Here is an 18,769-nt window from a genome sequence, read left to right on the forward strand (position 1 = left end):
GGCATTCCCACTTTAATATTAAAGGGGATTTTGTACATCTGCTTAATAGTTAAATCCTGGTTTCTCTGGGACAGAGCACAGATTATTTGAAGACAGAGGGCAATGGGTCTAGAGGAGCAATGATAGGCCCCAGCCACCAAAAGACTGGTTTTCCACGAGCAGTCTTTCTGCATTGCCACCTCAGCCAGGTTTGGAGACACAGCAAAAAAGATGAGGACATTCAATCATAGCACCATCACAAAGGCCCTATTTGAGCATACTCTAAGGGCAGCCAGGGCTGTGCTCATCCTGCTCTTGTTTGGAAGCTCTTACTTTTTCCCTGACATGTCCTTTATTCTCTTGACTAAGCCATGCTGATTCTTGACCCAAAGAGCTTGAATGAGTGGAACTACTCAGTAGGAAAAGTGGACTTAAGAATGAATAGACAAACAATAAAACATACTTATACCCAGTAGTGACATCTATGATCTAATATAAGGACCAAGGCATTATATATTCAAGCAGACTATTCACTGGAAGATCCATTAGGGATTTTGCTTTGCTTCTACTTGTTCTGTTACAGAGCAGTAGTTTTATTCTTCTTTCTTTCATTGCCTTGTGGGGTGCAACTCCTACACCCATCATCGGAAAAAAACATTTTTGACATTGATACGAATCCATGAGATTTGAATACACATCAAATCAGAGCACTTTTATAAACAGAAGTTTTGAATTTGTTGTGTGTTCTGCAGAAGAAAAGTTATTAATAATGTCTGTGAAAAAATGCATGAGATGTCTAAATTATCTGAAGTTTGGCAACTTTCCCCTCCTAAAAATAGAGCAAAGTTGTCTGTATTCATTGCTTGTTAATGCTACACACGCAATGTCACTGATGCAAAGGTCACTAGCTGAAAAATAAGTGTTTAACAAGCAATTTGGAATTACATAGCAAAAAAAGCCAGCTTAACTACTTATAACACTTCCAAACAAAGTCTGAAGAAAAGCTTATGAAAACCTTTGCTCCTTTGCATTTGTGAGGGGGGTTTTTCAAGCCCAGATTAAAATATGTATAAATAGAGAAAGAAAGAGAGAGAAGTATCAGAATCACAGAATCTCCTTCACTCCTTTTCTCATGTTTTCAGGAGGATGAGGGACCTCATAGGTTTAAGTAAATGACCACTTTGCCTATGTCATCTCATTGAGAAGATCCTTTATCATCTGCTACCCTTCAGAGAAGCAGAGATCTGTAAGGAGAGGCTGGTGGCAGCAGCCATGCGCTTCTGCCTCATTGCTGTTGTGGAATAAATGAGCTGTGGGGTCACAACCACACTGCAAAAACTAAGAAAACAAGCATGGAGTGACTCCGAAAGAATTTTCAACTTGCATTTCAACACAGCTTGGGGGTTGTATGCCCTAAAATCCCAGCTGGTGGAGTTCACAGAGCTTAATCCTGAAACAAGTGTCTTTGGCATGTACTTAACTGAAGTCAAGGGGCACTGCGCAAAGTTAAACAATCCTAATGCTTATTTCAAATTTTACTTTGCTCTGAAGGGAAGGCTTGCAAGATGTTGTCTGGTGAAGGAAATACATTTTCTGAGATAAAATTATTATAAAAAATTAAGGAAAGAGTATTCACAGATGGCACTGAAAGGCACACTGGATTTTATAAGCTGGTCTGTTTACCTGCACCTTCTGCCATGTGGCTGTGCCAGACCTGAAACACCGTGTGATAATGGGCAGAAACTTGCCATGATGCTGACTAAGCCTTCAACCAACTGGAGGAAGTAGGAAGATCAACGAATTCCTACCTCCAGTCTCAACAAGATATATTCATTTATTAACTTGAGGAAACTCTTTGATCCCCCGGTATTTTTAAAGGACATCTCCATCCCCTGTGGGAGATGCAGCCCCAGGGAGTTTGAGCAGGGAGGAACATGCGGCACGCTCAGCACCCCACATTTGGTTGTAGTCTGTCCATTAATCCCAAGAGAAATTGCCAAGGCATGCTATCTCATCTAGTTTCATGGGGACAGTGGCCAAGAACAACAGCCAATGGAGGACTACATAATTGGCACACACTTCACTTGTGAGAAACCCAAAGATGAAACAATAGATAGTTGAGTCACCTCCCCACTGCAAGTCTACCAGAATACAAGCAGGCAAGTGTTGACTTTATGGACTCAGAATGATTTGCTGACAGCTTTAAACATCACTTTGTGTAGTCTGTCAGTTTAATTGCATAGTATAAATAGGAACTCGAAAACAACTAGAATCCTATCTGAGTACAGGTGCTAATGGAAATTTCATAAAAGAGAGTGAGAAAACTGCATAACTGGAAACTCTGCTAAAAAATCTTTGTCAGTTTTTTTTGTTTTTATTTCCCTCAGTGGATCAGGTGCCAAAAAGGCCCATGATCAGATTTCTATTTGTTTTCTAGGATTTCAGAGAGCATTAGACTCCCAAATCTCAGTAGGAAAGGTCCAGAATAAAATTTCCTTTGAATTGCCATTACTTCAGGCCTGACCATAATAAAGGACACAGGATTGTCCAGTTCAGCCAACTTTACTCAAGAATTTTAGTTAAATACTACAAATAACCACCACCCAAAACAGAGTCACATTCTTCCAATCCTACCATTCTCAACCGCCTTGATCCTTCTCTGTTTTTCAACCATTGTGGTAGCAGGTCTGTTAAGTATAACACCTAAGGCTAATTAATTTCAATGCTCCCCTTTTGTCTGAATTAGTCCCTTTCATAATACAATGTTATTGTTCACTTCATTGTACTACAAACAAATCCAGTTAATGTTCTATCACTTCAGTAAATCCCTACTTACTGGGATTAATTGCTTCATTCTTATATTACATTGGGCACAATATTGTGATTTCATTAAATATCTCAAAGAATTTTAGAAAAGCATACCTGTAAATTACACAGATAATAATTTGCCATAAAATTAACATATTTGTAGGAAATTCTTGGCTTGTCACTACATTTTTGATTGATTATTCATGTGAAAACATAATTAGCTGGTAGAAACACTTCAGCTTTTCTGCATTTCCTGGCAGAACCCATGCCCTTGTTCTGGCTCCCACGCTCAGCAGTCCTCTCTTACCAGAGCAGATGCAGCTTCTCATTGATTTAATTTGTTTTTCTTCCACAAATCTCCTGGACCAATTTCATAATTTAATCATCACCAGATTACAATTTGTGATATTGTTGGCACAATGCCTATTGTTCTCAAAAAAATTATGAATGCTGAAGAACCCTTGCCTCTCAGAAAGAAACTTGAGGGTTTTCTTCCTGCTGTTTGAGTTAATGTACTTAGCGGATGGAGCTGTTATATTCTCCTATCTTAATAAGATTACACTGGTTACTGAAGTTCTGAGGAAATTTTGTCTGATTATCATACTTGTTTCCCTCTTAAAATGTTTCTAGAGTCATTTGTTTATATTAACTATATGCTATTCTTAAGATAATAACTGAGTCCAAAATAACAAGGCATGAAGATGCCTTTATACATTTCCCTGTGCTGACAAAGGCTTGACTGAAAAGAACAACCAAAAGAACAGGCCAACAGCTATGTTTGTATAAAAGCGGGATACCTTGAAGATGAAGCTTCAGTAGCACTGACTTCAGAGTGACTCACTAAGTTAATAAGGAAGACTTACACAAGCATCTAAACAGGCAGGGAGCAGAAACAATAGTACATAATTTATTTGAGCAATTAACTAATTAACTGATCAACAGTCTTTGAATAGTGAATTCATCTAGAGCAGTGCTCTGAATCCACCCACACTGTTAAAAGAAACTGGTTAAATCATCCTGGTTCACAAACACATTTGAAGAAACCACAGCCTGCTGGATGATATGCCACAAGAAGAAAGCAAGCCTAATGAGTTGAGTAAGTTATTCATTATAAACTATTTGCTCAGCTATAATCAGCTATCAAGTGACGGAACATATGCTGAAATGTGAGGGTGGAGACCTTACAGCCTCCAGATGCCTGAGCCCTGCACAGATAGATGAACCAGCTGGAAGTGTGGCACCATCACCTAGATAATCACAGACTCCAAGCACTCAGTGGGGACCAGCTTTGAACGGATGCCCAGAAGCCAAAAGAAACAAATTTCTTTCCCATTAAACAGATTTATGGATTTCTTTTGTTCCTATGAAAATTGAACTATGCTAATAGAAAAAGACAAATAAAATTATAAATAATATAAACTACAACTCAAAATACATGTCTAAGCTGAGGCTTCATTCCCTGCTCCAGGCCTTGATGACACAAATAAAGCTCAGGATGGAGCAAAGGGGCCCTAAAAGCCCCAGATTTACTGCCGAGTGGAGTGGAAGCTGTGTTGAAAGTTACCATTATGTTGCTCAGATATTCCAGCGTAGAAGACAGCCAGGAAGGTTGTGCTGAGGCAGGGATTTCAGAATATCTTGAGCAAACCTTGAAGAGCTGCTATTACAGAGAATCCCATGGCTATATAAACTGTTAAGGGCCTCGCCAGTGTCGCCTCGGATACAGCATGATGCTGCTTTGCCATGTCCTAACCTCGGCACTGAAAAGTGCAGCACAGAATCTCGCACATAATTCTTCCAACTGCCACTGTATTTGCACTTAAACTGATGAAAAAAGCCCATGTTTTACACTTTTTCACTCCATTCACTGCTCCCCCCTTTATTTCTTTAATCCCCCCCCTTTTTTTTTTTCATGACTGTCAATCCAGAATAACGGCATTAAGTCAGTATTTACTATAGCAGCGTGAGATCGGATCCTCTCCTTTGAATATGACCTTAGAACATGAGTTGTCAGAAAACTGTGAAATGGATTGTCTGCTGAAAGATGTTACAATTATGTCACTGTTAGTAAATTAGTGCCAGAGAATGTGCCTGTGTGCTGTACCTGCACTGTCTGTGGTGGTATCATTAGAATGGCCCTAAAGCAGTTGGCCCATGCCAATTATTATTCTCCAAAAGAGAGCATGCAGCAACCCTGTTTTGGCAAGAAAGCGAGTTTGATAGTATGGACAAGGACTGTTCAGTGACAGTTCAGAACCAAAGAACAGCATATTTATAGTGTAGATGTAGCTTAAGAGAATTAGTTGGTCTTTTCCTTCAAATACTGGGTACATATTGTATACTGGAGAGACACTGAGTACCTCAGGTAAGTATGGTACTAAGTTTGTCAGTGTCATGCTTGGAAGACTGGGAAAGCTGCACGTTGTTTATTCCCCTGAACAGTCGCATCAAAAAGCAAAGAGTTGGCTTGGTATATTCAATCTATCTGACTGACATGCTTAATCTGCCTTCCTCTTGCTGCTTCCCTCTCACTAGCCTTATCTGACTATAAAGTTTGGTCAGGTTCTGCCTAACTCTTACATGACTACAGAGGAAGGAGCATCCATCCATTCATTACCACCATCACCACTGTTTGGCATTGCAATTCTTCTGCTAGATGAGGAACAGAGCTCTGTTTGGGGCTGAAGGTGATGAATACCAACACAGAGAGAGGGCAGCTGCATGTTTTTAGAGCAACGCAGCTGTTAGGATGATCAGCACAGTTTTCTGCCTCTGCTGCTTCCCAGGGTTGAAAGTTTCCCACTACCTCTAAGCCTGCAAAGCAGAGACTACCATATTATCACCCCTGTCTGTGTTGATAAAGGACCAGTTCTGGGCACGTAACATCTGGAGTGTCTGCAAGTATGACAATTTACAGAAGTCCTTCCCTGGAAAGCTGTGGAGATGTAAACCAAGGGTTGCACTTAATAACAAAAACTAAATCTTCCCTGTTGAAAGATTAGAAAAATCCCTGTATTTTCACAATGCTGAGAGTAGAGGTCTGTTACTATTACAGTGATAACATCTATGCCAGGGCAGCTGAAGACAGATGGTCATTACACTGACAGGACTGCTAACGAGAAGGAAAAGCAGCCCTGTCTGCATGCTGACCCTACTAGAGAAAGTTTCATTTTTAGGTACGATGCTGACTAGGTGGCCGTTCAGCTGTCTGTATCCTGTGCTTTGTGCAGTGAGTGGCTACACAAGTGAAATTAAAATGAAGTCAGGGCATAAGCTTGAGCATTGTGTTGGTACTGTCCAGATTTTTATATTGTTAGCACAGACTCTGGTCTGATTTTGTGTGTGCAAGTTAATACTCTCCCAGACAGTGGCCAGGAATGGTCTGGGGAATAGCCTGGGCCAAGGACCTTTCCCAAAAGGCTGTTTGGATATGGCCATCCTGTTTCAGTGGGCTGGAGGGTTTCATCTGATGCTGGTGAGCTGTGCTGTGCCATGTAGCCTTAAAGCCAGACCACAGTTCGTGGCTCACTTTATTTTCTTGCACAGACATAATCACTGATACCAATGAAAAAGATTTGGGATTATTGTTTTGTCAAGTACTAATTCTGATTTTCTTCTCAGTAGGGAAGATACAGCTTTTTTTTAATGTCGGATAAGTTCGAAACCCAGGTCAATGGTAAAATCTTTATTAGAAGCAATGCTTTAGCCAGACATGTCACGCTTTACACACTGCTTTTTACATAAAAATGTATAAAGAAGAGGCAGCAGCGATGACAAGACTGAACCATCATCTGGTACAGCAGGACTGGTGTGCCATTTGCCTCTGCACAAGGAACATTAAGTAAGTTAGGGTTCCTTCCACAGGATTGCTAAAACATATGGCTGAGGGAGGGAATATGGCAGAGGTCTGTAAAATAAGAGTGGACTAAAGAATTGTTTACTGTCTCTTCAGTATAAGAACTAGGGCACATCCAAAGAAACTGTCCAGTGGAACATTCAAGACTTGAATGGCATGCAGTGAAAAGAATTACTTCACAAAACATGCAGTTAGGCTGTGGGGCCCCTTGACACTGACTGTTGTGGGTGCCAAAAGTTCACACGAGTTCTACAACTGATAAGTCAAATTCATGGAAGAAAAGTCTGTCAAGGGCTACTAAATTTGAAGATGCCACCTCTGACTCAGGGACACCTTGCTCCTCCAGTTGGTTAGAGCTGGGTGAATATTCTGGGAAATATTACAACAGCTACAATTTCCTGGATATCTGTTGTTGGCCACTGCTGGAGACACGCTATGGTGCTAGACAGATCTTTCACCCGTATCAGTATGGCTGTATTATGTTCCTGCCTGCTCTGTTACTCCACCATTAAACCTGCCCGTGATCAGTTTTCTCCCATATTTATTATGCAACTGGGGTCCTGGGGGACAAGAGGGTCTTCCTCTGCCTTTCCTAGATAAGACCAGGAAGCAGGAGGTGGTCTCTCTCCCTTTGCTGGCCAGGAGTTGCAGGAAGAGAAGGAAGGAGAAACCACTCCTCCATCCACAGGAAAGCTGGGGGATTTGAACAGCACTGAGTATTAGGCAACTTCTGTCTGCTCCCTATTTCCTTCTCTGTTCCTGAGCTTATACAGGCATTTGGATGAAGAGAGGAAGATATCACTTCCTGTACCAAATGGCTGCTCTTTCCCAGAAGGCTAATAGGTGGATCTCAGCCTGAATTGAACTCCCAACCAAGAGAGGATTTAACCTTTGTCCAATAGGAGAAAAATTTGACTGTGATTCCCCCTCACTTTTTAGGAATTGTATTCCCCAACTTGTAACTCAGTCTCTAAGAGCACTGGTTCCTGGGCTCAATAGAGCGAGCCCAGAATGAAGCTCAGTGGTCTGTGATAAGAAGCCACACAAGCAGGTGGTATCTTCTGGCCTCCAGGTCTGTGACCTGCTCCAAGAACATTAATACATGGTCTGATTTAAAGAAGAAGGTCTGAAACTCTAAAAGCTCTGAAAATGCTACACAGTGCATTAAAAATGAAATGGCAGAGTAACTCCCACCTCTCAGCCTCTCATTTCCTAGCAGGGATATGCCTGCCTCATGGACAATGTTAGGCACAAGGGCTTGAATAAATTGTACAAGCACAGCTATAGTTATATGAGTCCTCACAAATTGGTGTCAGTCCTGAACTTCTTGCAAGCGTGATCCCTTTTTGACCTCATTTGTCTTCACACAACACTTGAACTCTAGCCATGGAAGAGCTAATTGCTTGGTGAATGTCACCTTAGACTGTGACAATACACGGTTACACCTGCAGCCAGACATTACAGTTGGCTCTCATTTCCCAGTCTATGGGAACTGAACTTCTGAGAGTGATGAGTCAGCATAATTTGATTTTATTACTTTTTTCTTTTTATAAAATGGTTGATTTTGTAATATACACATTAAAACACTTAAATGAAAATTTTGGGAGATTTTTTCCTAATCTTTCACAACCCTCTTTGAATCACAGTCATGACCAGTAGTTTGGGAAGCACTGAATTAAAGGCTAGTTTCCTAGACTTTCTATAGTCAGCAAATACTCTGCCTCTCAGCTGACATCTAAAATAAAACTTCCTTCCTGTTCCTTCCAAGTTCAGTCCCTTGTTTCCTCCTTGTACAAGGGCTGCCCTTCAGCATTTCCGTCAGGAGGTGAAGAAGAAAAGCTCTTTGACACAAGAAGGATTACTTACTTCATTGCCTAGTGTGTTTGTCCTGGACTTGCATTTCCCCATATTATTTCCTTTCTTTTTTTTCCTTTTTCCCATAGGAAGGCATTCTATTTTTGTGCTAATATTGTGCCATGGTTGTGCTATTTTTATAGCTCTGTTTTGGTGCTTCAAGTCTTTGTGAATTAAGGAAGAAGTGGTTGACTGACAGTAAGGTTTTTTTCTTCTGTCATTTTCTGACAGATTCTTACCAGTACTCTGGACTGCCTATCCAGATATTCAACTGAGGGATGGAGGGAAAAGCAAGTTACAGTAAATGCAGGGGTTTTTTTTTGCTAAAATAAGTAATTCATGTAATAAAACCAAACCATCTAACACATAGTAAGCTGATATCACAATGTGAAATTCTGCAAGTAGGATGCATAGTGGAGTCAACAATGACAAGCAGAATAACTCCAAGAAATCTCACAACTGAATCGACTATAGCAGTTCCTCAGTACACATTTAAAAAGATTGAGACCCATCACCCAAACATTTCACAAATTAGCTTACAAGATACTCCACAGAAAGTATGCTAATACACTAGTTAGACTTCTTTTCTTTCTTCCCTGTGTAACTCAAAGAAGACCTGAACAAATCTCTCCCTTCCCTCTATCTTTTCAATCTTAGAAATGTCAGGAATGCAACATCCTGTTTTCTTTGGTTTTGCTGGGGGGCCTTGTGGGTGCTTTAGGAAATGTTTAAATGCTGAAACTTTAATAAAGAGCTCCGTTGTCCAAAAGAACCTCATCAGTCAAGGACAATGAAAGACTATTAATAGCAACATCAACAATATGCAAACAAAAAGTCAGAACAGTGTTTAAAAGCCCTTTCTTTTCTCAAATGCTAAAGATCCTCTCACTTCAGTCTTGTGATAGCCTCACTTTACTGCTCTGCAATCAGCTTTTCTGTTTGTAAAACCGTAATTTCTATTGTAAACACCCCTTCCCAGAAACTCTCTTCTGCTTCTGAAAAAAGATACCTCTTTCAAGGTTTTTACAATCCATCACAAAAAGGTAAAAGAGATCCCATTTTTGTCCTTTTGAAAATCACGATTTTCACTTTTGAAACAATACAACTTTTAAGAACACTAGCCTTGAAACAGCCTAGGCTAACTAAAGTGATTTCATACTAAGTTAGGGAAGTAAAGACTTAGCATTTTACTGTGGATGAAGCTTTCCCAATAACAAAATACGATGTTTTACTGCACACCCTTGCTAAGGCTTCTGAATTGTGATGAAAATAAACAAACCAGATTTGCTTCTAGAGGAGAGAGAGAGTAAATACAAGCACATTTAAAATAGCTCCAACATTCAAACTACTTATGACACTACGAACATGCCTCTTAAAAAAATAAGTACCTCCCCAGCGAAACTCAACTAAAGTTACAAACTTGATAAATTTGAATGCATGTCAGTTAAACTAATAAGGAAGAATCAAAGCTAACCTAAAAAGGAAGAGTCCATATAGCAGAATGAAAACATAAAAGGGATGGAAAAGCCCAAATGAAATATCTGCCTTTCAGCAATGTCTTTGCACTCTCTGCTTTTTTGTAATGTAATCAATGCCATTAAGAACCTAAGCTCAGTGTCTCTTCTGACAGCAAAAAACAACTTAGCAACACAACAAAGTCAATCTCTTCTTCTACAACACAACATGTTTTTAATTAAGAAAGAATGCCAGAATGAAGGAGACCTTACAAGTTCGAACATAAGCTGAGAGCATTCAGTTTTTGGAAGTGGGGGGAAAGGGTTAAGCTTTTTATTGTAAACTTCACATGCTTTATGTTAATGTAACTATTTAAGCCCTTTCTTGCCTTTCTGATCATGTCTTTTGACAGGAAAGGGAGTTTTGTCTGATTTTAACTCTCAGGAAAGCAAGCTAGAACTACACAAAAATGTCTATTCTTTATTCTGACCTCTGCCTTCCAAAAGGAGCAGTTCAGGCATGATGCATTTTCCAGAGAATGGAAGTATGAAATTCCCTTTCTAATGGAAAAATCTTACCTGGGTAATCATTCTTGTCTACATCTGAGTCTCCTCTTAGAGTGAAGCCAAATCCCGAAGGCATGGACTGTGAGGCCCACGCTCCATTGAGAACCTGGGAAGGGTTAGTATTTAACCCATTACTATATCCATTGTAAATGAGCACTTTCCCTCTTCTGTCTTCTCCTGCAAATGGTGCACCAATAGCAATGTCTGCAGTGTAATAAAAGAATAAAAAGAATAGGCACAATTAAACTAAAGGAAAAATTAAGTTCCTGCAGGAAAACAGATATAAATGGCTTCTGCTACATACATGCAAGAACTTCAACATTCTGTACTTCTGTATGGATTCTAGTTTTAAGGCAAATATACAAAAGTGTTTGTAGTGTCTTTCCTGTGTCAAATTTTCATCACAAAAACTTATAAAATCATCCTATAAAGGGGTTACTGCATTATACTAAACAGCCAGCCCACACTGGATTCCTCTAGCATATTTCCAGGGCATTTAATAAGCTTTAATAAACCAAGATCTAATGAATGCCTGCTTCTACTTCCATATTTTTCAACAGACACAAATTTTCCTTGATTTCCTCTATTACCTAATTAATAAGGAACAGCTGTTAGATAAAATTAATTTTCTTTTTCCAGATAAAATATTCAACATAGGCAAAAAACCCCCATGCCCCTCAAACATCCACTGCTTTAGTATGCAAAAGAGAACAATGGAATATAATGTTTTCATCTATTCCAAGCCAACATCTTATTGAGAAATGGGAATAGTACTGAGTCAGGAATTTAACAGAAGGCCTTGGGCATTATGCAATTAAGCACTGTAATCCTTAAAAAAATGAGGTGCCATATCCAAGAAGCGGAACTCACAGTGCTCTTCTTAGTTTCTATGCATGGGATACGGAAAGAATCATGTGTCTAGATTGAGATTCAACAGCTGCACTAGCTGGAAACACTAATGGAGGATACGTATCTACAGCTTTCATTTTTAGGTTCTGATCTAGGAGCTGGTGCTGGACTCCTTTATTAAACTTGACTTCAGCACGTGGAGTTTGCACCTTCGCTCTGAAGGCAGGAGCATACCAAAGCTCTGTGACTGGCATCTTCAGTTATGAAGCAGAAGACTTTGGCTCTAGATCCTTCTAAGCCTTCTCTATACAGCGAGAGAGCAAAGCAGGAAATGTCTCCTCCCTGCCTCACCAGAATGCTGGGGAGCAGGGATACAAACCTTCCCTGCCCAGAGAAGCTGAGGGAATCTGCTATTGCTCACAGGTAGAAAACAGGAAGTCTCTACTGTGGGGTCCAGCTGGGCTGAACTCCGTGGTGGGATTCCAGGACAACCCAGTGAGGGTATTCTCAGCAGTCACAATGCAACGGCTTCTACCCACAGGATGGTATTCGGATTTTGTGCACCCTGAACCCCAATACAATTCTATGGCTCCTGACATGACTTATCGCTTGCACAGGAGCCACACATGGGTGACATTGCCCTAGAGTCTAGTAGCTAGAGCATCATGAAAAACAGCCCTCAAGTTAAGGAGGAGTTAAGTCCATTAATTTTTCCTTAGTGGGCCAACTATCTTTACAGCTACTGTGCAAAATATCTCCTCTAGGAAAAACTCCTTGGGGTTTTAGATGCAGAGATGCCTGCTTTGCAGATCCCTAACATCCTGGAAATAAGAAGTAAGGAAATGCATGCAGGGAAAACCAGGGTGTTACTGATGATGCCTAGGAGGCTAACTCTAGGTGCTGAAGGCATCCAGGCTACCTCAGATAATTAAGCAAGTTAGTTTACTTGGACTGTTTTCTTGAATTTAGGCTCCCAGTTAACTTACATGAAAGTTTTGTTGTGTGCGTGTGCTATAGGTATTTGAAAAAGGTCCCTGTTTCTTTTGGTGCCTAAGTACCAATGGAAGTCTGATTCCAAAATAGTATGTCTGTACTTGTCCAATTCTTTTTTCATTGTGGGCAAAACGTTCCATTTACTGAGCCTCATTCAATTCTCAACCTCATCCAAGCATTTGAGGAGAGAAGGAGAACTCTGCTTTTAAACAAATGCAACATCTTAACTATTTAAATGTAATTATAGTCATAAAACAACAGATAATATTTTTATTCAAATGAACATGCTATTTAGTAAAAAATAGCAATGTAGTCAATATGACTGTCCTCCTATAGGTGAGATTTTCATGAGTTGGCCATCAGTTTCATTAGGTTTAGTGTAAATTCTCCTGACTTTCAAAGGCAGTTACATGTTAAAAAGCCTTTTTCAGGCACTGCACAGACACTTCATATTCACTGCTTAGCCATTTTTAATTTCAATGTTATACAGAGATATATATTACTACATTACATATAAATTACCATTATATCCATCTTGATTGAGATCTCCAAGGTGTGTGATTGCACTGCCAAATCTACCGAACACTTCAGTGCCTGTCAGAATTTGTGCATCCCGGAAGAGGAAGGCACTTTCTTGCAGGTATAGATAAACTTGCCCAACTTCTTTAGGCTTGCTCTCAAATTCTCGTTCCATAAAGAGAGGGGCACCAACTAAGATATCATCTAAACTGGAACAGTCAAAGAAAAACCAGTGTCACTGAGAGATTGTAATCAACACAGTTCATGTATTTGTTAAACAGGAAGCTGATAATTATCATAGGGTCATAGACTAACTGAGGTAAGACGGCACTTCTGGAGTTCTTCTAGTCCAAACACTTGGTCAAAGCATGGTCAACTAGGGAAGGCTGCCCAGGGCCGTGCCCACTGCAGTTTTGAATATCTCCATGGATGGAGACTCCACAATCTCTCTGGTCAACTGCTTCCAGTGTTTGATCACCCTCATAGCAAAAATGTTTCTTCCTAGGTTTAAACGGAATTTCTTGCCCTTCAATTTATGCCCACAATAGACACTGAAAAGCTATACTTTGCAGTTAATGATTCAAAAGTCAGGAATTTAACTCAGAGGGGATCCGTGTTACTAGAACAAATTCTGTAGATCTATCCTGATAACAGTGCTAGTGAGAGACAAATTTTAGTATAAAATCTAGCGTTTAAAAATTATACATCAGTAAGTGAACAACAGAACAAAAATTGCCACTTTCCAGCAGATTTTTGAAGTAATATACATGAAACACGGGTAGAGCATCAATTAATAAAGAATGCTTCACCAGTAATTCAAATGGAAGCTGGGAGACAAAGCCAAAGCTTTATTTCTGAAAACACTTCTGTTGAATATTAGGTACATGAGTAGTTGCAGTGCTCATGTAATTTGCTGATTTAAGTATTAAAGAGAAAGGATATCATAAAATCACAAGAATATGAGGCTTAGAGGGAAAAGTCCTTCTGTTCCTTTTGCTACTCCAAGAAAAATCAGTAAAAGAAGACAGACTAATCAAAGGATATTTTGCATGTTGTTGTTCTAAATGGGGGTGTTTTGAAACATGTTACCAACATTTATTTAGTGGGAAAAAAAGACCCTTTACCGGACAGTAAAAAAATAGAATCAGGCAAGATTGCTAGACACTAGACACGTAACAAGCAGAAATATTCTTAATAGATTATTCTGAGATATGAAATGATAGTATCAGATTAGTTTCTGAAGGTTGCTCAAGCCCGTATAAACTAATAGGATAATTCCCATTATATTCAGTGGACATTGGTCATCCATATTAAGGAACCCTGTTACTGCAAATAACTAGTACTACTTGATGCCAGAATTTTTAATTTGGAAAACATATTCTCTTGCTCTAACAGGAAACTTTGCTCAAAGTTTGTAAGACTTGCAGAAAACTTTCTACTCTCAATTCATCATATTCCCAATAGTGATGTTTTCACAAAGGCTTTATCCATGAGTAAATCAATTAGTAAAATTGCACTACACTGTTTTTCCCAATCCTGATAGAAAACCCCCCGTATGATTTAGGAGTAGCTCAGCTAGTACTTTACCATAGATATATACTATGGTTCTAAGATACACACAATAGAATTTAGTACAGAATATCTCACCTAGAAGCCTTTTAATCACATTGTAGAACTTACACATTCTATACATTGTGAAAAAGCACTTCTAGAAATGTTATTTTTCTACTAAGTTTTATAGTATGTTTCCATAAAGAAAACTGTAATTCAAAATGTCAGGTCACTTTGGTACAGTTGTTCTATTCTTTATATGTCAGATTTTACCCCATGGCATGAATAACAAAAAAGGAAGGAAGCAGATGCTGGCTTGACATCAAAGGTGGGACTTTCCTTTCACACGAAACATCAAAAGTCCTCCTCTAATAATGGAAGGTGTTCATGGTTGGGACAGAATGTCAGCTGAAACGGTTGCCATGAAACAATAGCAGTAACAAAAACAGATCATGAATGCTCTTTTTTTTTTACAAGTTATTTTACATATGCCATGTACTAAAAGCATTGCACAGTAGCTGTATCTTCAATTATTATTTTATTACATCGCAGTCAAGATATTCCCAGTAAGATTGGGACCCCATGGTGTTATGCACTGTATAAACCATGAAGTAAAAGATAAGCTTGGCTCCACTGAATATTTTACAAATGAAGGATTGTAACCCTAAAGGAAGATTTTTTTAGAGGTGGTAAGGAACCAAAAGATTCAGAGCCAGGAGGCTCCCAGTACATCGATGTAAAATAACTAGATACCTAGATACCTTTAAAACTCCGGTCCATAGAGCAATATCCAGAATGCCTAAAATGGTGAAAAGAGAGAGGCAGACTATCTATCATCCACAGTGGCGTAAAATTCTCTGAGCAGAAGCCTAACCCGGAATACAAGATTCACCAGGTGAGACAGGAAGCAAGCAGACAGGAGCTGGAGTCTGTTGTGCAGGGATCACAGCACCTCAGCTGGAAGTGCACAGTGTTAGGATATTTTTCTAGGAAAATTTCTCCTTTGTTAAAATAAATGACAATGATTGTATAAAATGCATGAATAGTCCAGGGAGCAGGGACCTGAACCCAGTAGCTCGTCTTCTGATGTACTGAGGGAAAGGTGGGAGGAAGGCAGTCATCTAAATTACACTGACCTATCTCTAAACTGGTTACGGGCAGCAGAGCTATCTGGAACACCCACAGCACTTAGTTCGCCTTCCCTCCAAGTCTTGGCATGTCCCACCCACACCAAAGCCTTCCTTTCCTCACCCTCTTGATTTTCCCCCTTCTCTGTCAGTGCCGAGCTCTGTAGGTCAAGGCAAGCTGCTTCAGCAAGTCCTCTGCAAGAAGGAATTCTCCCTCAGGCAATTCTAGGGTTTTGGGTTTGTTGGTTTTTTTTTTTGTTTTTTTTTTGCACTGTCACAGCAGTGTACTATAGCCAGAGAGGAAGGATTCTTCAGCTACCCTGCTCTCTCTGATCCTCATTTACTTATTCCTGGTTTCTCTCCAAATGGGTAATAAGCAAGCAATTGCTGCTTACCATGCTTTATAGTCAGTTTTACCTTCCAGCTCCTACAGTTTAAGTATTTAGACATCAAGCAGTCAAGGGGGGGGTGTCACTTGTTGGCTTATAAGGACCTATGTGATTAGAATTATGCATTTTTGTTGGTGAAGGAGGATATTTCAATTGGCTTTTAAATTATAGGAGTTTATATTTACAAAATTGGAGTTCTGAGACAAATTCAGATGTGATCCCTTTTAAAAGGCCATAAGATCAAAACAAAAGCAAAAGCCCCTGGACAGTAATATTAAACCATAAAGTGCAGTTCAGCTTGCAGTGGTATTTTGAACTGGTTCATCAGATTTATTTCATTACTGCACTAAGATGTTGCAGTTAACATAAATTATATATTTATTTTTGTTCCAGCACAGAAAAGTAACCAGCCAGTATTGCTTCCCTTCTGATAAAAAAAATCTTTAAAAAGCACAAGCTGACCACCTGCTGAGACTGTATGCAGTTTCTTTGTGTCCTGCCGAGTAATAAAAAGCAGGAGTATGGGAAATGTCAAGAGGTCAAAATATAACTATGGGAAGCTTTGATATAGGCCAAATAAAAGACCAGTAAACAGTTTATTCCACTATTTTTATTGGACTGTTTCAGTCTAAATTGAAAGTGTTCTTTTTTACTCTTTACTAGGAATGTAGTCTATAAGTTGATGGCAAAGCTTGATTTGTTAAGTTTCATTGTGGATTTCCCATTATTAGCAGTGGGCAACTAACCAGTAGTTCAAACAATATCCTCAATTTCCCTGCTCCGCCTACAATCCTGATGTGGTGCAGATAAAACTGCAAGAGTTACCCTGGAACACCTGCAGAACTGCTGGAGCAGAAGGCCTACAGAGCTTTTTTCCTAGGGTGAGCCTAATCTTTGACCCATGTCTTCAGTTTTATTACAGCGAAGCATCATTCCTATTAATCTTTTCAGCATATAACTTAATCAGGTTTCTTGTACCGATAAGGCCATCACTACCTCCTTTGTCCTTAGCTGCACAAAAAACCCAAGTGAATTTGAAGTGGTCATTTCCCTTTTGCCTTTTTTTTTCCTCACTCTGTTTTACTCTCCCTTTCAGATAAATATTTCTATTGACTATATGTGCAAACCAGCAAAGACAGACTACATATCTAATCAGACATGTTTATCAAGTAGAGCTTTTTGTGTTTTGTTTTCTGTGGGATGTTTGGATCTCAGAGAGAGTCATTAGATTTCTTTTAAGATATAGACTGGGAGACCACACAGGCCTCAACAGCAGTTTGATTATATTATTGACATAAACTGTGGTCTTAGAGGTACACAGAAAATATGAGACCTGCCAAGTAACCCTATGGTTCACAGGAAACAACCTGCACAGGAAATAGTTTGGTTCAGTAAGAAGTTAAATAGCCAGTTCCCCGAAAGTCTAATGAGTGTCTATTGTAAATTAGATCAATGTTTCTCCACCCTTTCGCATTAGTAATGCATTACGGTAGGACTAAATTAATCCTGACTCTGTATATCATAAAAATAGTAATTTTCAAAAGCTATGGTACTATGACAAAATTTGAGCTCAGAAACTTGGAAAGATTTGAGTACTATGAAGCCACCACAGAAACTGTTCAAGCTTCTTTTTTTGTTTGTTTGGTTTTTTGTTTGTTTTGGAACTGCAATAACATTTTATCACCTTGTTAATTTTCTCTTTTCTTGTATCCCTCACTCTGTAAAGGGTCACTAGTCACTGACGGGAAGCAATGATTTAGCCCAGAAAAATTATTTAATGCACTATGTTTAAGCACCTAATAAGAAATAATCACAAGAAAAGACTATGAAGTAGACACATCTGAGACATTTTGCAATAGGCAAGAGTATGCCACAGCTCTAAATATAATCCTGGCTCACCTTTGTGCAGACTTCCAAGGCTCTGAGCTTCAGGGATCTTTATCTCCTTGCTAGAAAGCTAGTATCAATATTCACTTACTAAAGTCCTAAAACATTTAATCAGACTTTACATGAGTTCAAAGTTAGGAAGCGTTTTGTTCCACAGGGCCTGAAATCCCTGAGTGTCTTAGGCATGACCCTGGGAGCTGAGCAGCATTCTCCCTCAGACAAGCTCAATGCCTGTCATAACAACTACGGGCCATAGACACTTTCTGGTCCTCTGAAGGATGAAAATGGATGGCCTACCGGCAGCTTCTGGAATGAGGAACTGATGATATTGGAAAGCTTTTAAAATTGAGAAGTGAAGCTATGGATGGTCCACTTGTGAGAAGACTTACCTGCTTTGAGAATGGGAGAATGAACTTTTGACTTTCACCTATCTCTTCCCAGCAGTAGCTAGTGCTGTTTATTCACTGTTCTTCTACCTCAATCTGTTTCCTAAGACTTTGGACATTCCCACTCTGCTACACTGCTTTGAATAAATATTCAGGAAGATAAACTCACCCAAACTAGGCCTGCAAATACTTGTGCTACTGTGATTGCACAAAGATAAGCCTACATGAACAATTAAAATTAGAAAAGCAGAGAAGTGAAGAGAAGCATTTTGAGGTATGAAGCACCTGAAAACCTGTGGTTATTAATAAATATCAGGCATCGCTTCTATGAATGTTCAGTGGAGCTGAATATACTTGGTAACCTACCCATCATTGTTAACATCAGATACTGCAACAGTGTACCCAAAATAAGACGCCATCTGGAAATAAAAAACAACAGATAGGCTTTCATATCAGATATCAATTAAAAAAAAATTTTTACTGATAATCCTCTTTGTTTCTATGGTCATTAATTCTAAAAAATATTTTATATATTCTTGAAACTATGTTA

General features: G+C 39.3%; 1 protein-coding gene across 1 annotated transcript in view; it reads right to left on the reverse strand.

The window, feature by feature from the left end:
- The window catches only part of ITGA8 (integrin, alpha 8), a 122,335-nt gene that overhangs the window by 73,662 nt on the left and 29,904 nt on the right, over window positions 1-18,769 (reverse strand). Inside the window, exons 11-13 of the mRNA XM_009330599.1 lie at window positions 18,586-18,638; window positions 12,883-13,088; window positions 10,531-10,722 (exon numbers count right to left, since the gene is read on the reverse strand). Coding sequence (XP_009328874.1) covers window positions 10,531-10,722; window positions 12,883-13,088; window positions 18,586-18,638 — 451 coding nt within the window. The remainder of the gene's footprint in view (window positions 1-10,530; window positions 10,723-12,882; window positions 13,089-18,585; window positions 18,639-18,769) is intronic.

The sequence above is a fragment of the Pygoscelis adeliae genome, unplaced genomic scaffold (genome assembly GCF_000699105.1).
Source record: "Pygoscelis adeliae isolate BGI_AS28 unplaced genomic scaffold, ASM69910v1 Scaffold27, whole genome shotgun sequence".
In the NCBI taxonomy this organism is placed as follows: Eukaryota; Metazoa; Chordata; class Aves; order Sphenisciformes; family Spheniscidae; genus Pygoscelis; species Pygoscelis adeliae.